This window comes from Pimephales promelas, chromosome 6, assembly GCF_988280905.1.
Source record: "Pimephales promelas chromosome 6, fPimPro1.hap1.1, whole genome shotgun sequence".
Taxonomy (NCBI): domain Eukaryota; kingdom Metazoa; phylum Chordata; class Actinopteri; order Cypriniformes; family Leuciscidae; genus Pimephales; species Pimephales promelas.
This window is the reverse complement of record NC_142774.1, coordinates 12,320,757-12,345,466: the sequence shown is the minus strand read 5'-3', so window position 1 is coordinate 12,345,466 and position 24,710 is coordinate 12,320,757. Positions and strand designations below refer to the sequence as shown.

The 24,710-nt window shown below is 37.5% G+C and overlaps 1 protein-coding gene and 1 long non-coding RNA gene across 2 annotated transcripts in view; one reads left to right on the top strand and one right to left on the bottom strand.

The window, feature by feature from the left end:
- The window catches only part of maml3 (mastermind-like transcriptional coactivator 3), a 127,334-nt gene extending 103,237 nt beyond the window's left edge, over nt 1-24,097 (bottom strand). The window contains exon 1 of the mRNA XM_039690559.2: nt 23,045-24,097. Coding sequence (XP_039546493.2) covers nt 23,045-23,428 — 384 coding nt within the window. The 5' untranslated portion in view covers nt 23,429-24,097. The remainder of the gene's footprint in view (nt 1-23,044) is intronic.
- Nucleotides 1,178-2,991, top strand: LOC148978504 (uncharacterized). Its single transcript, XR_016168826.1, has 2 exons — nt 1,178-1,439; nt 2,852-2,991. It is a non-coding gene; the product is annotated as an uncharacterized LOC148978504 (long non-coding RNA).
- Nucleotides 24,098-24,710: the final 613 nt, after the last annotated feature.

Here is a 24,710-nt window from a genome sequence, read left to right as displayed (position 1 = left end):
TTGAACCAATACAAATCTACAACGGTCTTGTTTTCTGAAGGGAACTCTTTTATAAAATGATACAGTTGGAAATATCTCACCTTTGTTTTTCTATTACTCTCTTATCCTTGAGCTTAATTAGGAATTAATGAGGATTTTTAGCATGCCAAAAAATATATAAATAAAAATCAAGACTTTTGAAACTGCATTCTCTTTCCATGAGATCAAATACCCATCACAACTAAATCAATATCGAAACTCACTGACCCTGTGCATGAGCAAACATTGTGACATCTACGTCTACGATCTACATTCAAAATAAATGAATTTATAATTATTTAACCAAAACTTACAGCATTTAAAAATATATTCTTTTCTTATGACACTTTTAGTGTAAAATTATTCTAATCTATCCTACTATTAAAACCCGACTAACAGACACAACATTCAAATAAAAGCACTACAGAACAAATAAACATATACCAAAAATATTAGAAACGTCTTTGAAGGAAAATTCCTACTTTCACCAACTACTTTCTGCCCAACCTATCTCTCCCTCCTTCCCTTTCCTTCAGGATGGGCCGCCCTCATTACACATGTGAGAGCGTAAGCTAGTCGAGCATGTATTTTTAGCCTCATGCTTGCAGATTAGCCAAGTATTTTTAGACTGTGTTATCCAATAGCACACCCCCTCCTACACACACACCAACACACGTCACAGGAGCTCTGCTTACTACTGCCCAGCCCAAACTGAACATTCAAGACCTGAGAGAGAGGTTATGGAAGGCAAGAGGTCTCAGTTAGGCTAAAAATAAATAAAAAGTTAAATTTCTTGTTATAGGAGGTAAATAAGAAGAGTTCAAATAATACATATTTTAAACAGATTATAGAGCATTTAGAGAATTAAAAAGTTTTAAAAGGGACATAACCTTTTTCAAATGTTTGATTTTGTTTTTGGGGTCTACTAGAATACTAGAATCCTTCTTGAATGTTCAAGAAAAAAAAAATCATACATTTTACATTGTTGCAGCACCTCTCTTTCCAGTCTGTCAGTAACGCTCTGTTTAATTCTAATCTCTAGTTCTAATAAGCCCCTCCCTTCTGAAAAAGATAATATGCTCTGATTGGTCAGCTGGCCCAGTGTGGTGTGATTGGTCAACTACTTTGAGGGCGTTTCAGAAATGTCAACTCTCTGCGTCCGAAATCGCGTACTTCCATACTATATAGTATGCGAAAAACAGTACGCGAGCAGAGTAGTATGTCCGAATTCATAGAATTCGAAAAACAGTAGGCGAGAAGTACCCGGATGGCCTACTACTTCCGGCGAGATTCTGAAGTGCGCATACGATGGACACTTTACTATCCCATGATGCCACGGGAGAGGAGGAGTTGTCGTTATATTTGAAAATGCCGGAAACCGGAGACGCGGGAGTTTTCCACTGTATATGGAGTTTTCAAGTGTAAGTACTATATTAAACACTTTTTGTTTATTTGTGGTGAAATTGTGTTTGTTTAACATCATATAAGTAAACGATTGACTTGTTAAACGTTTAAATAATGTAAATCGCGGGTGCAATTTTCTGATTTGGCTGCAAAATGACACTTTTGTCTTTGCCATTATTACCGAACTGAACGAGCTAAATTAATGCATGTCAGCTAACGTTAGATAACTTTGTTTTCTTTGTTTCGCAGTTGAATGAGATGCTTACACAACTTTTATTTATTTTTATTTTAAAACGATTTGGAAAATCAGGTGGAAATTAGCACTTAAGTGCTACAACCTGCAAATGCATCTCTCCTTTTTAAGGTTAATGTATATTTTGCATTGCCCTTGTTCAAAAATGAATGAATTAAATTAAATTTTATTTTATTTCTCCTTTACCGGTGTTGTTATTATGAAATATTTGTTGCCTGCATAGCAAACTACTGTTAACAAGTGTACCTCAACTTGTCAATGTAACATAGACTGATCATAGTTCATCACATGTTAAATCCTGTGTTGATTTTGGAGGGGCAAAATGATAAGATTAAGAATATTTAGGATTCATATTCATAACCATGACATAATGACACCTTTATAATCATGACATGACGCATGTCATTAATATTAAGGTGGTTTTATGCATGTATAACAGCTGTCACTAAATGTTATTTGCTCAATTATGGTATTTTTAATGCGAATATGACAGTTTGAGATGTCTTTGTCATGACAACTTGACATAAACCAATAGGCCTACATCATAACAGTGTGTCTCACTCAAACAATGTCATATTTGCAATTTTGCATAAAAAAATTAATAATTGAGCGAATGACACTTAATGACAGTTGTCATAAACCCTCCTTCACATTAATGATATGTGTCATGTCAGTCTTATGCACACCCCTTCAAGTAAAGTTTTACCATTCTTTTTTTTTATTATTATTTTAATAGTTCACCCCAAAATGAGAATTCTGTCATGCAATGATTTAACAAATTATGTTTTACAAGCAAATTACAGTTATATCTGAAAAATATATTGTCTGACTATGAATGCTGCACTGTAGAGAAATAGCCACACACTTCAGACACCTTTAACATTTATTTGCTTTATTTTTGTGTATTAACTTTTAAATGGATGCAGAATACAAAGCTTAAAACAAAATCACATAACTTTGGCATAAAGTAGTATAATAGAGCTTAAAGCACTACCAAAAGGAAAAGTATTAAAACATTTTTATTATGGTGTCACCATGAGGAAAGACAATGAACTTTAGCAGCTTTAGTAAGGTAACTTTCACAGGTTTCTAAAAAGATCTAAAGGGACTTTGATAATAGCAATCTCATTTGGAGGGCATCACTAAAATTATTCAATATGTTTTGTTTTTTTCAAGGCATGTTTACAAGACGAGGCAAGGATACCCACCATCTCCAAGGATGCACTATCCTGCAGATGGAAACAGGCGGCCAGTGCACACAGGGCTGTTCTTCAGCACCCGGGCATCGTGCACCGACCCAAGATACCCAACAAAAATGTCGAGGAACTTCCCCTTGTGGTCAGTGATGGCCTGCAGCTGAAAATAATTAAGCAGCTTTCTGGTTGAAGTAGCACTGGACGTCACTTGCTAGTGGTTTGATGCGGATGTGACAGCCATTTATTGCACCAGCTACTACACTGACAGCTGGAGACCCTGCCAGCTGGGTAAAACCTGCTCCCACTGCCTCCTGGTCATCTGCACTGGGGAAAGCGATAACCTGTCTCAAAGTGCCGATGACTGCCTTGCTCATTCTGTGCATAATGTCGTGCACAGCAGACTACGGGATGTCATAGACGAGTGACGCTACCCGGTATGATGCTGCATGGGCCAGCCAGTAAAGGAACACCAGCACCTCGACGTCCTTTTCCCACCCATGGTCGCAATCTGCTTTCACTACAGCAATCAGGGACTGGATGGACTGCCGTGAAAGTCGGGAGGCTGCTGTGCCAATTCTTCGGCTGTACTTTGAAGATGGAGCTGACCTCCACCCCGGTCCGCTCCTCCACCCCGGCCGAAGGATTGGCACAGCAGCATTCACGTGGCAGTAGGTTGTAGGGCTCACAATCTGTAAACATTTATATAGTTTTAATATAAAATACAATTTGAATCAACAAGACACTTGTTTCCTGTGTTTGCTTATTTATAAATATAAATGTATTAGATCCCATTTCTTATGCATGATGTATTTGAATATGTCTGTGTGTGTGTGTATATATATATATACTTATATGATAATATAAAAGCTTTATAAAAACTAATTCTTGACGAAAATGTAAGATGTCACTTTAAATCTGAAGTCAAATGTGTGTGTGTGTGTGTATATATATATATATATATATATATATATATATATATATATAACATTATATTTGACTTCAGATGTGGTGGTTTAAATGAATTATAATTTTAACAGGCTTGTATATTTGTGTTTAGTTATTTCACTGTAATGGCAATGAAAAAAACCTATTGCCATAAAATATAACATTCATTATATATATATATATATATATATATATATATATATATATATATATATATATATATATATATATATATTTGACTTCAGATGTAAATTGACATCTTAAATTTTGTTCTAGAATTATAGTTTTTATCAAGCTTGTATGATATATACACACACACACAGACAAGCAGGCACACCGCTTGTGCTATTATTACCATCAATGAATGAATCAATAGAGGGAACAGGTACACACATGCTTACATATGTATAAATAGGTAGGTAAATAAATGCTACTTACGTTATTTGAGAAAATCCGCAAAAGCTCTCGATGAAGGCATGATCTACGACCAGCTTGAAAAACGCAGATGAAAACAAAGCAAAACAGCGCGAAGGTGGGCTCTTTAAATTTCCGCGCTGTTATGACAGCGCATGACACGTGACATTTCCAACATGTCGCATGTAGTACGTCCGGAATTCATTCATACTACCCGTATTCATACTATATAGAACGTACTTTTTTAACGGTCGCGAAGTACGTTCTTTTTTAAATGTAGTACCTACTCACATAGTACGCGATTTCGGACGCAGCCTCGGCTCCTTAAGGACAATTTATACTTCTGCGTCGAGGGTACGCCGTAATGTGCGGCGTTGGCTACGCACGTAGGCGACGCCGTTATGAGCATTTATACTTCTGCGTTCAGGTCTTGGTTGCTCTGCAGTACTGCTCCGAAACGCTAGTTGGCGGCGGAGAGTTTTAATGTGTTTAGATTCCTCGCGGCTAGGTTACTACAAGCAATAGCGATTGAAAGAGAGCTGATCATGTTGGAGTTGGAGCTTATTGAGGTGGAAAACATTTCACTTTAGTGAAATTACTAAAACTGAAAGGCAGAAATGAGAGAAGACGTCGGAGGAGATGAAACTTGTGGAAATCATAGACAGTGGTGGAAATGTGTGAGAAGGTACGTGCGGAAATGCGTAGGAGGAAATGCGATGATACCAAGCCGACCAATCACCGATCTTGCGGTCCGCGTCGTCGCGACGTGTAGTTACATTTTTGAGGAGGTGCGCGTCAGGCGACGGCGAAGGGTACGCGGCATGGGACGCGTCTGTGCGTATGCTACGCCGTACCTACTGCGCGCACCCTACGCAGAAGTATAAATTGGCCTTAAAGAGGAGTGAACTAGAGCTTAGATTTCCTGCCCAAGCCCAAACTTGACCTGACCCTTGATCTAGAGACGTGCACTCCCAATGCAATAGAGAGTGTGCAGGTTGCAGGAGAACAAAATGATTTGCAGGACTCCTTCAAACTAGAAATATCTATGAATAAACCGATTTTTACTACTAATAGATTTTTCATCTGTTGCAGAAAAGCAACAGGAAAAACTAAACAAAAAAAAGAGTGATTTACAGGGCAGGATTTCTATTCATGGCACGTTTGCAGCGTTGAGCGATGTAGCCAATCACAGACATGAGTTGATTTCTTGAACGCAATGTCCAATCAGAAGCATTTAAGATAGACTCCCCTCAGCGCTCAAAACAGACTTTTTATTCAGTGGTGAATTCTATATGCAGGCAAATACTCTAATTATAACAAGTAGATATTATGAAAGATTCATTGTGCAGTCAGCTTCATTGATAATAACAGATGTGTGAGATCCCGATGAACTGATGTCAGCTTTTTAGGAATTATTAAGGGAGCACACTTGCGCACATTCAGTCATGCCAAACCATGCATGCAGTACCTGCTTGCTTTTATGTTAAATTAAAGGGATACTCCACTTTTTTTGGAAATAGGCTCATTTTGCCACTCCCCCAGAGTTAAACAGTCGAGTTTTACCGTTTTCAAATCCATTCTACCGATTTTTTGATATTTAGAAGAATATCAGTAAACCAGACAGTTTCTGGTCTCATTGACTACCATAGTAGGAAAAAAATATACCATGGAAGTCAATGAGACCAGAAACTGTCTGGTTACTGATATACTACTACTAAATATCAGAAAATCGGCTGAATGGATTTGAAAATGGTAAAACTCAACTGTTTAACTCTGGGGTAGTGGTAAAATGAGCATATTTACAAAAAAAGTGGAGTATCCCTTTAACAGAGTGTGTGTTATTGCTTTAATAACAAATAAATTATCATTGGGTAGGGTCGGGTTTTGTTTACATCCCTTTTATTTATTGTTTTTGGTATTTATTAAAGTGCATTTTTAGTTACGGAGACTGACAGTCCATTGCTTTTATAGACCATTTTGCAAGATGTAAACAACACTGGTCCAGAAACACTTCCTGTTTCAGTTTGTAACCGTTTTCTTTATTTCACATGTACAGAAAACATCTTAAAGATGTTTGTTTATACATGTTGTTGATTGATGAAGCCTATATTACCTAATTAGATATGTGGATGTACATTTTTCTTTCATTCTTCTGTTTATGGTTTTACTGCCTGTACAGCACTATGGTCAGGTCAACTCTGTTGTTTTATTCAGTGCTTTATAAATAAATTTGAATTTAACTTTTTGATTCAGTTTTATATGTTCTGTTGGTTGTATTTTATCTAGTGTTAAAAAACTGAAACAGGAAGTGCTTCTGGACCAGTGTTGTTTACATCTTGCAAAATGGTCTATTGTTTTTGGTTGTTTAGTTCTTTTATTGTGGATATTTAAAATGTTTTTCATTTTCAGTGTTAAATAGTCTTTAGAAATAAAAGTATTGATCTTTGAAAAAGTGTACCTGCATTATTATGCCATTATCATTATTTTAGAAGTAAATGGTCTCAGAACGACAATATTATTGTTTATCGCAATAATTTCTTGGACAATTTATCCAGCAAAAATTCGCTATCGTTTGTTATTAGGCTATACAGCAAAATTTGTTATCGTCACAGGCCATATCTTTGCAACAACAACATTACACACTAAAAGTTGAAAATATATTTTAAATAAAAAGCAAAATAGGGCGGATAAAAAAATGGAATAGGTTTAGTGCTACTTTTATACAGATGTAGCTTAAATTTGCCTCATTTTAAGCAAATACTTTGTAAAATATATTTTTTAAATCAGCACTTTCTGTACTTCTTATATGAATATATAATCTATCAAACAGTGCCTGACTGATAACCACAAACAACTCAAGCGGCTTCCTAATGCTACAGATGACCGTATAATCTCTACACCGGCCACTTGCTTTATAATTATGAGTAAGCGCTTACTCTCTGCCTCTCTCTCTTTTTAGAGAGAACATTACATAATTTTCTCTCTGAAATGAGCACAGTCTAGTCTTTTCGCACAAACACACACTGACAGATCCAAGATGACAGCCAGGCTGTTCTCAGCTGTCTGCATCACTGTCACCATGACAACTCCCAGAGACAGAAAGAGAAAACCAGAGAGAAAGAGAAAAAGATTAAGGGAAAGGCTAACACTGAACACCTGATAAGCTAGACCAAAAACAGGATGCAAGGTCTCCATCATGAGCAAAAGGTTACATTAGCAGCATTAGTCAAAAGAAGCTTTCACTGAGCAAACGTACACAAACACACTAAAGAAAACTTCAAGTGAACAGTCATCACATACAAATTCATCATGGTTTGAGATTAGGGATATCAACAATTAATCGATAATCGGTGTGTTGGTTAAACAAGACAAGTGGTTGGTAATAACCAGGAATGAAAATTCTGGGCCACATTCAGACATTTATAGGTTGCTTGCTGCCAATTTAAGAGCGAATGCACGGATCCAATATAATGATACACATCCGATTTCTTACTCAACTCTTTACTTTCACTGACATAATTGTGTTTACAAGAATACTTGCCAAGACTGGCATTTTAAAATCCTTGTGTGTGTCAGGACAAGCGCACAGAGATGTAGAAGAGGAATCAATGGTGTGCGCCAAACTAATCTGTGTGCACGCCTTTCAGGTGTGTGCAGCTGTGCTGTGTGCTTACCTAGTGATTGAAAAACGATTCTTAGAAGGGAAGCGAGCTAGCCAGCAAGTTTTAAAAATATCTCGGCTGAAGACCCAATTTTGCTTTGAAGGACAAAAAAAAAAAAAAAAAACACTAACCAAGCACAACTAACAAACACTACACTCACAGCGTTCGGCGTCGTCTTGTGGCTATCAGAGCAGAAACGATAGCTGCCGCTCTCCGTGTGTTTTTCCGTCGTCTCTGTGTGTGTTCATATGTAAATTCCATGAGCTCTTTCAATCTATTAGATCAAAAAAGCCCATATATTTAAACAGGATTTAGGCCGTGTCCCCACCAAAGCGGTTTTCCACGCCCCTGGGGTATGTTTTCAATTGTTTTCAATGGGAGCGCCGCGTTTTTTTAAACGCCATGAGCGTGACGAGGCACTGAGCGTTTTTTTCACGCTGAAGCGTCGAGCGCAGCGTTTTTACTGGTCGCTGGGAGTTGAAAAATGTTCAACTTTGGATAAAACGCAGCGCTCATCACTGTCAAATTTTACCCAGCCGTCCAATCACAGTGGAGGAGGGGCGGGACTAAACCATACCGACCAACTGTCACAACATTCAAACTGCTGCATATATTATGTATCATACCAACGAAACATCTCAACAGAAAAAAACCGCTGCACTGCCAAAACGCTCTCATGCGCCCAAAGCACGGCGTCTTTAGCAGAGCGTCTGGCGTTTTCAGCTGGCTAAAAAACGCTTTGGTGGACACACGGCCTTAAAGATTTTAGATTTCTACGGCTCCAGTCCGTAACTTTTTTTGGGTTAAAAATGATCCAAAATTCATTTTTGCTTAAGTAATAACCAGCCAGTGTTCAAAACTCTCTGCTTGCCTTAGCTCGATTCAAAGCAGTAAGCTTGTAATAATGTTTTTAACTCCAGTGGTACTGGTGGATTTCCACGGGAGATTCGAGCATGTCTTTGCGTCATAACGTCACATCTGTACACATAAAGAAAGAGTCTCGGCTAGTATAAGCTATATTGTGTGTAAGGATGCTGCTGGAGGTGGAGATTTATAGCCTTTTGTCACAGCACTTGATATACAAATAAACGTATTAATTTGATGGCGGATACAGAAAGGTTCAAACTAAAATCACCAATGACAACAGATTCACCCACTGTAAAATGCTAAAGACTTTGGACTGGGAGTTTGGAAAAAGAGACTGCAACCGGACCCATGCGAAAACAAGGATACATATCTGAAGGGCATTACGTAGTCACGCAATGCTGATGTTGTTAAAATAACAATTCGAAAACAAAGTATAATTTGGACAGTTTGACGTGATATGATAAACGATCGTAAGATTTAATCAGCGCGATTTACTGCAATGCTGTTTTTCAGTTCACTGGTCAGAACAAAAGTGAATGTTACTTACTAGTTCCGATGACATTTTAGGGTGAAAATGATTATGTGGTCATACTTCCAAAAAGTAGAATCTGTGATTCTGAATGCCAGTATCCACGACAGCTGCACACTCTCCTCAAACGTGTTCATCCGTGCTGTGCCGTGCCGAGGTACAACTCACGTAAAGTAGATAATTCCCGCGAATGGCTGCAATAGCAGATTTCGAACAGAGATGGCGACAAAGAGGAAAAACTGCGGACTACGATGAATTGGTTAATTGATTGTTAATATAAACAACGATTGATTGACTATTGGAATTTATGTCAATTGACATCCATATTTGAGATAAAAACAAAAGTCTGAAATGTTTTATACTTAACCCCCACCAGCTTACAATGGTGAAGTGTGTAATTCATTTGGATGTCAAAATATATTTTCTACTAAGGCTAAATGTACAGAGATAATTACAAGTAAAAGATTTGTTTACTTTCACCTTTCAAAAAGTGTACACACTGTGGTGCCATCACTGAAATATCTGCAATTTGAACAGAAAAAGACTGGAAATTGTTTGAAAAATAACTTTTTGCCTTTTCATTTGGTGACATTACAGGGCAGAAATTACATACTTCAGCTGGAAGATAAAACATTAAATAAATCAATATTAAGAAGCACATAACACTTATTAATTAAAAGAATAATTAGTGCATCTAGTTACAGTGAACACATTTGCTTGTGTATACACATGTATGTGTGTGTGTGTGTGTGTGTGTGTGTGTGTGAGAGAACTTGTGCGTGTCACAACTGTATCCTGGCAACGTGAGAGAAAGAAGGAGGAGTGTAGTATTCCGTGTCTCTCTCTCTCTCTCTCTCTCTCTCTCTCTCTCTCTCTCTCTCTGGTTCTCTCTAAGGGAGCATCTGTTTTGAAATATGCATGAGTGTGAGTGCTCAGAGAGCTCAGTTTCACTTTTCTCATTTCTGCGTACTTGAAAAGCAGCTTTATTCCCTGAAGAGCAAACCTCCAGCATGGCACTGCAAGTGCTGCGTAACCTGCATCATTGAGGTCAATACCTTGTGCAAAGATTCAACACGTCACAGCCCGCAAGACACTTATTACAGTTTGCTCTTAAATTGAAGAAGAGTTCATTCTAGAAATGCTGTTTAGAGTTTGATTCTGCTGTGTCAGAACAGGTCAATTAAAGTTGAGGCTTAACCAATTATGAAGACCAAGTATAAAAGGACAGAAAGTCAGCCAAAGTACGGGAAGGTTATGAAGAGGAGCTTTTCCATTTGTTGGTCATTTTCTTAACCAGTCTGTTCAACAAGGAAGTTAATATTGAGACAATTCACAGACACAAAAAAAAGGAAACATCAGTACAAGGAAACATCAGTAAACACCAAAAAAACAAACATTTTTTGACACAGTATTAGAAGAATACATTACGCAACAAACATTTAAAGCAGTTTGCACTGTTTGCAGGGTTCATACAGATTCTGCAAAATTAAATTCCTGGACATTAATTCAATTAATTTTGAATGAAAAGATTGTATTTTTTTTATAAAACACAGATTATTGACATACAAAATGAAAATCACTTTTCAAGTAGCTCTTCAGAAATATGGCCGTTTTCAAGTACTTCAAGCACTTTAAGCACCTTGTACGAACCCTGTGTCATATGGCAATATCAACATGCACTGCAGTCCAAGTTATTTAGCATTTGTATCAAATTCATCTAATCATCTAATTGTGTGTAAAACTGTCATTTGCATTGTAGTGTATGTATACAGTATTGTATGCAGGCATTGTGTGTTTTTAGCATCATTACTCCAGTGTCACATGATCTTCACAAATCATTCGAATATGCTGATTTGCTGCTCAAGAAACATGTCAATGTTGAAAAAAATGTAAACTTAATATAGAAACAGTTTATTCCGATAGAAATCTTTCGTAACATTGTAAATGTTTTTATTGCCACTTCTGAGAAATTTAATGCATCCTTGCTGAATAAAAGTGTTGTGTTTTAAATAGTATTATGTAGGCCTACATTCATTTTGTGAATTACTCTAAGCTACAGATATGACGGCTTATTTTTCGTTCTTGCAAGAGGCTGTCTTACAAAGCTCAATTAGAAGAAAGAGTAAAGGATTCAAACAAAAAAACCTCAGTAAAGCCTGATCACGACCAACTAAACAGAGCTGCAGATCTGGACAATTTCCATCAAAATTTCACGTTAAAAATAGCACATGCGTACATCTACAATTATTCAATAATTAGGCCCAGGTGGCACAGGGGTAAGGAGTCAATCAATGGTCCATTAAGTTTCTGAGAAACAAACACTTTCAAAAGTATCTTCCAAAAAACATCCACGCCATATGTTGATCCGTTTGTGTGCATCTGTGTTTGTTAATGACGAAGGCATTAGAGTTAGTAGTGTACGTTTGGATCATTTCTGTGAATCAGTTCAACTAATCCTTTGATTCAGTGGATTCAAAACTTGTCTGTGTCATCACTAAAAAAATGTTCAAGGAAGTCCCATTTGCATTTTTAAATAAACCCTGTTTGTTGTTGCGACGTACTTATGTAAAGTTACAAGCTGCAGTGTGAGAGTTACTGTAATGGTGCAGACAGACCTATTGTGCTCGCTTTCTGATTCAGGTTGCTAAAATGAGGAAGAGGCCAAAGAGGAAGGAAACGAGTTAAGAAACAAATGTCCATTTTTTAACAGAACATACAGTACATGTTCTCTTATTGTATGAATAATGAAAGATTACCGATACGGGGCCAAAGTTAGGTCAAAGTTCCTATAAGCAAAAGTCATTTTTAAAAAGACAATCATAAGACTTTTAAACGGACTGAATCAAGTAATACGGCTACTACATCAAAACTGTTTTTTGTGTGTGTGTCCTGCATGTAAAAGCTTGTTTATCCGATCTAAGCAGAAGAGAAATGCTAAGACAAGGACTAAGCTCATTTTGTGTACATCGCCAATGACAGATAATCCTGTCAGTGCAAAAGTTCATTTTAAGAGGGTTGGTTGATGCTGCTTTGCTCATCTTATGGTGCATGCAGAATACCGTACAAGTGCAAATGGTTCTTAGTTTTAGTCAGTTTAAGTATGTACTTTTTTTTGAAGAAATGAATACTTATTGATCGAGGATCACATTAACGAGAAATTTATATTATCACAAAATATTCATATTTAAAATAAATGCAGCTTTTTAAACCTTTCAACTGTTTCTTGAGCACAAAATCAGCATATTAGAATGATTTACAAAAGATGTATAACTGAAGACTAGAATAAATTACATTTTAAAATATATTAAACTGGAAAACTGCTATTTTAAATTGCATTCGCATTTCAGAATAATACTGTCTTTACTTTACTTTTAAACCAATAAATCCAGCAGCCTTGGTGAGCATAACTATATTAGCGTCCACACACTAATGCATAATAAGTCAATAACATTGTTTATTATAGGCACACACTGCATTTATGTAGTCTGTAACTTTAAATGCTCCAGCTCTCTCTAAAGCAGGATAGATTCTGATTGGCTGTCAATGTTATTATTGTTTATCAGCTAGAAAAAAAACAGTCACTTTGAAAGTGATTCCAATTATATCGTTCCTCTGTACCGTTATTGTTGTAGTGGTGGTGTGGATGATTTTTATCATTATAGTTATCATTATAGATGATAAGTGTTAGTTCACCCAAAAATGAAAATTCTGTCAGTAATTACTCACCCTCATGTTGTTCCAACCCAGTAAGACCTTCGTTCATCTTCAGAACACAAATTAAGATATTTTTGATTAAATCTGAGAGCTGGATCACTCCTGCATACTAGTCCATAGGCTTCTTGAGGATAGAAACTTGCTGGCCTCGAAGAATTATTCAAGACATCGTTAAAATAGTCCAAGTGACTTCAGTGGCTCAATCTTAACTTTATCAAGGGACGAGAAAACTTTTTGTGCGCAAAAACAAACAAAAATAACGGCTTTATTTCAACTATTCACTTCCTTCTCTATGGGCCTCTAGTCAGTTAACGTAGTGTGAAAGCATAGGGCTACGTCACACGTAGGCTCACTATTGGCCGACGCTGGTCATGTGTGTGACGTACAATAACAAAAGCTTACGCTGTTAAACTAGTAACATGACTCGAGGCAGAGAGAGAAGTAAATGAATAGTTGAAATAAAGTCGCTATTTTTGACGTTTTTTGCGCACAAAAAGTTTTCGTCGTTTGATAAAGTTAAGATTGAGCCACTGTAGTCCCTTGGACTATTTTAACGATGTCTTTAATAACTTTGAGGCCAGCAAGTTTCTATCCCTCAAGAAGCCTATGGACTAGTATACAGAAGTGATCCAGCTCTCAGATTTAATCAAAAACATCTTAATTTGTGTTCTGAAGAAGAACGAAGGTCTTACGGAGTTGGAACAACATGAGGGTGAGTAAATACTGACAGAATTGTCATTTTTGGGTGAACTAACCATTTAAGTAAAAAAAAATCTTAACCAGCAAACTTTTGAACAGTAGTATATATATATATATATATATATATATATATATATATATATATATATATATAATTAACCTTTTTGCTTTATAAGGACAACCAAATAACCATTGTTGCCAAATAGATTCAAAAAGTTTGGCTGGATTAAATAGTTAGACAGTTTAAACTGATTCTCAGAAACACCAATTTTTACATCACTTTTGCAAGACAAGGAGCCATCATGAAACTAGTCAAATTACATGGTCATTAGGAAACTTAATAGCCAAAGAAGTGTACAGAATATCCTATATGTGATTGTTCTCCACCTCAGTCCTTAAAGGGTTAGTTCACCCAAAAATGAAAATTAAGTCATTAATTACTCACCCCCATGCTGTACCAACCCCGTAAGACCTTCGTTCGTCTTCGGAACACAAATGAAGATATTTTTGATTAAATTTGAGAGCTGTATAACTACCACATTGGCTCCTAAGGGACTGCCTCTTGACGGCCCAAAAAGTCAATGAAGAAAATGTTTAAATATCCCAAGTGACTACCGTGGCTCAACTATATGTTTATCAAGCGACGCGAATACTTTTTGTGCGAAAAAACAAACAAAAATAACGAGTTTATTCGACTATTTCTTTTCTTCCTTGTAGGCCAGAAAGAGTCGAATAAACTCGTTATTTTTGTTTGTTTTTTCGCACAAAAAGTATTCGCGTCACTTGATAAACATATAGTTGAGCCACGGTAGTCACTTGGGATATTTAAACATTTTCTTCATTGACTTTCTGGGCCGTCAAGAGGCAGTCCTTTAGGAGCCAATGTGGTAGTTATACAGCTCTCAAATTTAATCAAAAATATCTTCATTTGTGTTCCGAAGACGAACGAAGGTCTTACGGGGTTGGTGCAGCATGGGGGTGAGTAATTAATGACTTAATTTTTATTTTTGGGTGAACTAACCCTTTAAAGGAATACTCCACTTTTTTTGGAAATAGGCTCATTTTACAACTCCTTCAGAGTTAAACAGTTGGGTTTACCGTTTTCGAATTCATTCAGCAAAATTTCTGATATTTAGAAGAATATCAGTAACTAGACAGTTTCTGGTCTCATTGACTACCATAGTATATATTTTTTCCTACTATGGAAGTCAATGAGACCAGAAACTGTCAGGTTACCGATGTTCTTCTAAATTTCAGAAAATCGGCTGAATGGATTTGAAAACGGTAAAACTCAACTGTCTAACTCTGGGGGAGTTGTAAAATGAGCCTATTTCCAAAAAAAGTGGAGTATCCCTTTAAGCTGAACATGGATAAAGTGAGTGACAGCATCACAGCGAGGGTGTTATAAGGTGGCTTTTGACCAATGACACAAGACCGGATTCTAACACTGGGATTATGACAGCACTGCAGTGCATGTACAGACTGGACACGGATTAGCATGCGGTGAACTGAATTTAGTGTTGAATTTGAAGACACACAAAAAAATGTGTTAATAATGAGTACATATGCCTTTTTTGGCTGGGAAGAGAAGCATGTTCAAGTTTCCTACATAATTTTCATAGCTTAAAAACAGTACACCTATTAAAAACATCACCAAAAAAGGTGGTTCCTTTCATGCAAATTCAGTTGTGTCAGAATTATAGGATTCGGAGTGAAGGATCAAGGCTGTGCTCGACACTATCTGGTCATTCATCCGATGACCCTGATGAGTGTTTGGCCCTGGTCAACTCCACAGACAATGGGGACAAGGATCTATTTGTGTGCCTTGAACATGTGTGTGTTGTGTCTCTGCACCAGTTTCTGTGAGACTCGAGGCCAAAGCAGTGGGAAACCTTGCCATGGAGGAGCTGCATGAGTAAGTGTGTGTGTGTGTGTGTGTGTGTGTGTGTGTGTGTGTGTGTGTGTGTGTGTCTGATGACACTCATCTATATTTAACTGGCTCTCTCATATGGTATGAAAGAAAGGCAAAGGCAGAGACTGACTTCCAGGCATCTTTCTAATCAATAATGAAGCAGTTTGCCATCAAACAAACACACACACACACACACACACACACACACACACGATTAGATGCTCCAGTCCACAGGTAATTTGGCTTTATATTCTCTTCAAAGATCGACTATTAAACTTCACATTTATTACAAATATTCTCTTTTTTGGCAGAAAATGGCAATCAGTCTGAGCAAATAGGGTCTTTGAACAAGAAGTATCTTCTTCAGCCTTTGTTCCATTTGTCTATAACACCGGGGGGAAAAAAATCCCAAAGTCACTTGACCTTATAATTGCTCTAAGAATGGACACTGAACAGATGATGTGTCATCAGTACTCAAAATCCCAATATGAAAGACGACAGTCATATGAGATGTTCAAGAGAGATGGTGAGAAGATGATCAAATGGGGCATGAATCACTTGTTTTCCGAGAACAAGCCTTACAGGAGACTTCACTGTTTCTGGACCAGTCTACGCATGTAAATGATCAGTGATCAGTGTGATGATGATGATGGAAATGATCATATTTGTACTGGTAGAACATCTGGAATTTACACATTAACAGATGTATTCAATTTACATTTGGATTACACAGTTTTAACAAACAAACTAATAAACTTAATTTGATGTATATTCATCAGCTATACATAATTATTTGTTTATGTTAATGTAATGGATGGAAAATATACTGTATATATATATATGGAATACAAATACATTGATTTCAAATGAAGGCCTAAATATTTTTTCAGTGAATTCACTCGTCTCATTCTTTATCTATTTCTCTCTCTTTAACCTCAAGCATAATCGAAGATCTGACAGCCACTGAGAACTTTCACAGACACGTATTAACACTTCCGCCAGGATCCCCTCTCACCAGATGTGAATTTACATGATGTGTAAGAACATTCATGTAACGTAGCTACAACAGTGCTTAAACAGATAATGAAAAACAATATTTTGTCATCATTTACTCACTCTTAAGTTGTTCCAACCCTTAATGAATTTCTTTCTTCTCCTGAACACAACAAATATATATTCTGAAGAATGACGGTAACCAAACATTTGACTTCCATAGTATTATTTTCCATACTGAGTCAATGGCGTACATTAACTGTTTAGTACATTCTTCAAATATCTTTTGTGTTCAGCAGAAGAAATACATTTTATTCAGGTTTGGAATAACTTAAGGGTGAGTAAATGATGACAGAATTTTCATTTTTGGGTACACTATCCCTTTAACTGCCAATACACATGCAAAGCATGAGAATCAAATAGTAATCGGGAATGTTGACGCTGTCGTGGACAGAGCCATCTCATTGGAAATCTATTGAGACAAGTGATGCCCATTTTTTAGCACTTCCATTCCTGACGTGCAGACTCAAACAGAGCTTGACGACGTAGATGTGACGTGAGCAACCCGTCTGTCTTCTAGTGGCTGTGGCATGAGAAATCTGAATCATTCCCTTCCCGAAACTCACAGAGGCGGAGAGTGTGAGTAGGAGCTGTCCATGAGCTAGGAGCAGGAGAAACTTTTGCTAGGTATTCTGATTAATTATTTTGTCATTTTGCCTCCACATTTCCCCGATTGCCAGAGAGCTTCTCCTCCTGTCCATACGGTAATCTCTCTATTGTGCGACAGAGTCGCATGGTTATGACGCAATCATTAGCCTACTTTTACAAAAACTGCTTCTACGGGGCCATAACAGAAGCTAAAAGGTAATGGAGAATTATATAATTATACATTGTCGTGTTTCTTTAGAAATAAATAATGGACAAATGGAGTCTTCAAACGCCTCAGATGTAAAGTTATTCGCTCTCAAAGTGACGCCAAAATGAATGGGAGTCAATGGAAATGCTAACACAAAAGTTCTGCTACAAGATGACAGCTCCCGCGAGGCTTCAACTTCCGGTCGATTGGTCGTTGCACTGTACGAAAGTCACAATATCAGGAAGTAATGGCAATAGGTCTAATATTAGTGCTGACCAAACACCAGGGTGTTACAAATGTGAAGAAATGGCTTGGTTGAGCTGGACAGAGACTTCTAATAGCTGATCAAAACTCATAAACTTGTACAAAATCCCACCAGAAAACTTTGTAATGCATCTTTTTTTGGAGAAAAATCATGTTTCACACATTCCTGCTCCTGACCTACTGATCTGTTAACCATTACATAATGATATTATAAACAATTTGTATTACTATATGTTTATTAGATGTATAATTATGGCTGTTGTTTAGTGCCAGTCAGAAATAAATAAAAAATAGTTATTTGTCATTAGGTATAACTTGTCTGAATTTGCAATTCATGAGCATGTTACATTTTGACACAAAACTAAACTTCTAATCTTACTGCTCCGACACTAAAGAAAGTGTCAAGTCAGTGGCAAAGCTTGTCTATTCAATTTCTCGGTGCAAATGACAAAGCCTGGGTTAAGTGCAAGTGCCAAGAATTGGATAAAGCCTAAATCAAACAACTTCAAACTAAAACACACATAAATAAACAATAAAATTCGGAAAAGTTTCAGATGTTCATTTCGAAATATTCAGGTCAGCATCAACAAAAAAGGAGGGAAAAACCTGCTTACTTCTTGCGAAACATATTGATTGTGCTATGGGCAAAATAAATGATGCATGCTTTTAACAGTTTTCTTGAAAAGTAACCAAACCTTTGAGCCTGTAGAGGTTTGACTCTCCTCCTTACAGTTACATATTCACTAATAATGTCTTTTAGTTGGATTATCCCATGAGAAGACCAGTTCCGAGTGCAAAAAAAAAAGTCTTCTCTCATGCTCAGTGATGCTGAGGCGGACTTCGTTTCGGTTCTCTCTGAGAAAGCGGTGGGTTTCCTCACACTGAGCCCTTGCGTGAGAGAGAGAGCGAACGAACGTGTGGACATATGCACAAGCATCAGCAGTATGTGTATGTTTGTGTGTGAATGCACAACAGAATGCCGATCCAATAAGCCTCAATATTAAAAACGCTCAAAGGATAAACCGCCATTTATGATATCATTTCTAGTGAAATATTTTTGTAGTGTGTGTGTGTGTGTGTGTCTAGCAAAGATATTGATTGAACTGCATGGACTATGTGCTGCAGTGTTGACATACACCTTGTTCTACATTCCAGTGGAACATGTGTACATGCATAGTGCACACCAGCATAAAACGATAACACAGCAGAAAGCATGAAGTGCGATAAGGGAGATCATAGTACCAACAGTATAACAATATATTTGGTAGAGAAATAAAAACTAAATTCAATTCAAAATATGAATAAACACTAAAGCCTAGTATATACATAATACAAATAACTGAAAAACTGTACGGATGTACCTGAAACTGTAAAATACATATTTTCTCCTTAACATTCAGACAGAAAATAGGTGAGGATTCCAGTAACTGACTCCAGTAATAGTACTTCCTGTACAGTGCTCTTGGGTAAGTTTCTCTTTATCACTCATTGAGCAAATAGCAGGTACTGATAGCTAGTAAGTGATGGATTCTTCAACCGTCCAAATATCTTGTCATTATTTTAGTCATTTGCAAATTTTTCTAACAACAAAACAAGTTGGAAAATTATGCATTCTCATACAATGATAGTTAATAGTGATTAGGGGCTGTCTGGCTAAGGCATACATTAGCTTTGTGACTAAATTTCACCTATCATCGTGCCCAAGTGAACACAGTTCGCTTCTAGCCCACGTTCATGAAAAATTCATAATGGCATCAACAATATTGAATTGACATTTCTTAATCAAAATATGGAACCGGGCTTGATGCGAGCGTCGGCAGAGGTGAAGTTTAATAATGAACAACACAATGACCCACAAGTCATATAGATTTTTTGTTTGTTTGTTTTTTGATTTTTGGGATATTTTGGGCATTCCATGGTCACTATGAACTGTCATGTATGATAAGACCTAGCTGCGTATCTACTATTGTGCTTTACAGAAAAACTAGGGCTGTCAAATGATTAATTGCGATTAATCGCATCCAAAATAAAAGTTTGTGTTTACATAATATATGTGGGTGCACTGTGTATAATTATTTGTGTGTGTATATATATATATATATATATATATATACACACACATGTATATTTAAGAAAAAATTATTATTATAAAAGATTTATATATTTATAATATAATTTATGTATGAATCTATTTATAAAACGGTTAGTTCCAATCCTTGATTCTGATTGGTCCTGAACGCCCTTCAGCCGTTACTTATTCACGATACAGCACAGCCTCTCGTACCTTATTGCTTACATACAGTATATATACATGCAAATATTTCTTAAATATATACATGTGTGCATGTGTGCATTTAAGCATGTGTGTGTATTTATATAAGATGATTAGACATAGTGCACCGACATATATTATGTAAACACAAACTTTTATTTTGGATGCGATTAATCGCGATTAATCATTTGACAGCCCTAAGAAAAACAAAACAGAATAAAAGTTTGGAACAACATCAGGGCGAGAAAAACAATGATTTTTGGGTGAAAAAGGTACTTATCTATAACGAGAGGGAAAAAAACAAAATTTGTACTCTATGGATCAAACACAACAACACTTATTTTCAATTATTAGAGGAAATCTTTTTTTCTGCAAAATTATTTCAAAATGGACAAATAATCAATTAAGGCAGATAATTTATGGGTTTTCAAGTTTGCAAAAAAAAGGCTAGATTTAAAAGTAAAAATAATCATTGTCATAAACTTGATCAGCAAAGTTTTCAGTTATCCTACAGTACGTTCTTGACGTAAACAACTCCTGCGGGCAAATATATGATTTTTATGAACAACTGTGGTTTTTCCTGACCGCTGAAATGCTTCCATGCAGACATGCACAGTGAGACGCATCGCACACATTTGTACCTGCATTACCAGTCTCGCAGACCTCCTCACAAACACATACAGAAGACGAGAAAGTTACACAGTGGTAACTATGCTCTTGGAGTGTCTGACGTCACAAACCTCGTGTAACCCTGCCAACTCAGGAGTTAAATTTAGATCTTGGGCACTGGTCCCAGACACTGCAAAACAATGTGATACCACAAGCACTGCTTCAGCTGGAAACACTACTGCTGGACACGACTTCAAAAGTGATAGAATAGTGCACAGACATGCATTAAACACACTAGAAGGAACATATTGTGAACTTTAAAAACTGCAATTCGGTCCAGACAGAGGTGAGTATTTTACTAAACACCAAACTTTCAGAGAAAGATCTTAAGTCTCAAGTATCCACAAGATAAACATGAAGCAATTCATCCTGCAGTTGTCTTGAATTTTAGTGCTGGTTTCAGTGTTTATTCAGTAGTCAAAGGCCTTGTGTACATTTGGTATAAAAATACACAATATAGCTGTGAGTTAAGTCCAAAAGGTAAGTGTAGCCTATTTGGGACAGAGTATAGACTATGCTTGCTAACTTGTCTGTGCTATCTTTCCTTTTGAAAAAAGCAAACCACAGTAAAAGTTTATTGTTGTTATAGTTGACTAAAACTAAAACTATTAAAATTGGTTTTCATGAATTGAAATAGATGAAATAAAATAAAATGTAAATATTAGATAAAACACTGAAACTAAACTGAAATAAGAATTAAATAAAGCTAAATAGAAATATTTTTATAAACTACTAAAATTGACAAAAACAGCTAAATTACTCATGATGCAGTAACGGCGTCAAGAGACCCTTGCTTTGACGAATGTGACTAATAAGTGGTCGAAAACGACGCACATTAGTAGGCTACCAGGTGTAAACAACATAACATCTTTCAAATGACCATTGTGATTGGATCAGCCAGGACGGATCTTAATTCCAGGTGCAAACAAGGCCTATGAGAGATACTACCAGATTCCTGAACCTCAAGACTGAATGCTGCAATGTTGTAACCTCCTTTATTTCTTAGGCTCAAGATAAAATTTCACTTCCACTGGAAAAACTTCCATTTGCAAAACTCGCAAAGACACAAACATATTTTTTTCCTTGAGAACGGACTTCATAAACAAACCTCATTTTGACATGCTAGACCTATAAAGTATAACTATCCATTCCATAATACATGTACAGAATATGACAGTCATCTCAAAAACATGTAGGCCTACTGGCATTCTATATCCATCCATTTCAAATCAATTAACACTAAAGAGTTTATTAATCTAGTTAAGCCTGATGGAGAATACTGGCTGTGCATGCGCGTGCAGACTTTCCCCACACAAAATGCTGTCTGAATAGGCAGCTCGCTAGGTTGACACACAGCCATTGTGTGGGGTCTGAACCCAGACGCACACATAAGACCCTAAAACTCGACTTGATACAGCCACCTAGCTGCAGCACAGCGCTTATGTGGAGAAAAGAGAAGCAATGAGGCTGCGGTCTCTTTAAATCGCTTCGATGTGAAGCGTTTGTTGCCTATATACCGGCTCACACACAGTAATGTCCACATCGCACAGGGGGAGGTCGACGACGCCGGCCATTAACGCTTTGAGAACTACCTGTCACCCTCCGAAATTAGAGTCACTTAGCATATCAAAGAGAAATTCACCGCCTTGACACAAAAGGCAACGACACGATGCTCCTCCGCAATGGGTTGAGGTTCAAGTAACTGATTTGTAACACTAACTTTTCTGTGGCTGCATCTGAACCGGGAGTGTAAGATATTGATAAATTCTCATACGGTGTATTTGTTTACCCAAACCATCGCTATCCTTCGTTTTTATCGCGCTGAAGGGTTGTATTGAGACATCACAGAAAGAGAAATGTCTCCGAAAATAAAGTAAAAACAAGCTAACGTTAGTGGCATCCTTTTAAACAGCTCCCCCATAAACTGACTAGTGGAGTTGAATATGAATTGAACTTTTACATTTAAACCAGTGCTAATTGAGTAATAATAAACGTAAACGCACATTCACGTTGCCTACTTTAATTATTAGCAAGCTGATGTTGATTTTCAATTCCCATGTTTTCTAAACACGCCTGAACTACAAGTAGTAAGTAGGAGGAGATCAAATGACATCATCAACAACTACATAACTTTGTACGAGCTGCTCTGCAAAGTATCAAAACGCCTTTAAAGTTAGTCGGAGCTCTAAAGCACGAGAAATAGTCCGTAAATCGGATTGAAGGTGTTGTGATTGTCCCAGCGTCGCCGGAGTTTTCAGTTTCGATAAGTGTAAAAAGCACAGACTCCACAGCGAAAGTTTAGCACCGCAACCAAACAGCACTGTGTTCGTTGCAAACACCTATAAAAGACTCGTCACGCACACGGTAACCTACTCACCGCGATCAGAGTGTTGTTCCTCTGCTCGATGGTCGCGGTTGAATCGGGCTCTTGTTGCTTGCTCTGCTGTTTGCTGTTGCTGGATTTCTTGGCTCGCAGCTCTAAAGTCCGCTGGTGCAGATTCACCGTCTCCCGGCGCTCTAGCTCCAGCTGCTCGGCGTGCGCTTGCTGGTAGCGGCTCTCGCAGTTAACGTGGTGCCGCCGGCAGCCCTCGATCCGCTGCCGGAGCCGCTCCACCACCGTGCTGTGCTTCGGTATGCCGACGTTACCGCCGCCGCCGGTGCTGCTGTTGGTTGCATTAATGGCAGAGTTTAAGTTACTGTTATTAATGCAAATACCGCCGCCGGTCGGTACGGCAGCGGGGCTGGCAAAATCCCCCATCATCTGTGATTCGGGAAGAACTTTGTCAAGCCCCCCTGACTCTCTCTCTCTCCCCTCTCCGAAGCGGAGCAGAAGTCCGCTTCGCCAGGGAGGTAGATACAGTGAAATGGGGAGGAAATAAGCGTTTAAATGAGTGTAAATCCCTCCTTCGGGAGGATCGCCGTGTCAACCATTTAATAGACAACAGTGCGGGACCGTGGAGTAGCGGGTCTGTTACTCTCTCGCCTCTACTGGAGCTCCATCAAACATCCGGATGTTACTCGCAACCATCACGCATAAGCACCGCTGCTTCGAGCCCGTCGTTTTATTGTGCTGTCCTTTTGAAAAAAGTTTTGCCGTCTGCTGAGAACAGGCTCCGGAGTTGTTTCGTGAACTTGCATTGCATTAGTTTGGCCGGCGAAAGCCTCCACGAGCGCGAACAAGGTGTGCAGTTTCTAAAAGTCCCGATGGCTGGAGAGGAAATCCTACAGTCGCCAATGTGTACAGCAGCTGCCACCATCACAATAATCAAGCGCTCCCCTCCTCCATGCTAGCGGAGTGATATCAGGACAACAGCCGAGCGAAGAGCAGCCACCAGCCTGCGAGCTGCACGTCAGCTCCGCGGAAAACACGGCGCGGAATCTAGTGCGCTGGACGCGGAGTCAATATTGACTTCAGAGGAGGTGAACGACAGAGCGGTGTAATGCTGGCGGGTTATGGTACTGCATCTGAATCATCTGATACTCAGAGTTCGTGAGAGTACAAAGCACTATATGACTGTGATGTGTTACGGGATAACCTATTATCATAAATAGGCTACCTTAGCCTTACACACATATAAAATAAAATGTAGGCTGAAAAATGAAAAACGTATTAATAATAATATATGTATATTGCCTACTAGGCTATGTCTATGTTCTAATGGAAATAAAAGAGAAGGGCAAAAAAGAAAAACCTAATATATGTATATATAGCTATATATATATATATATATATATATATATATATATATATATATATGAAGAGTTCAGATGCAAAAGCCTCTAAATGCCATTTGAAATTTTCTTCTAAAATGACAATTTTTATCAAGCTTTTATATTTAAGTTCAGTAATTTAACTTAAATGACAATTAATAGGTAATCTTCATTGCCATTTAAGTGAAATTACTGAACTTAAATATACAAGCTCGATAAAAATGATCATTTTAGAAGAAAATTTCAAATGGCACTTCATATATATATATATAGTTTTTAGGTTCGGCAACTAGATGTGGTTCTTCAGAGTTTAAAAGTTGTATTGTACTTTC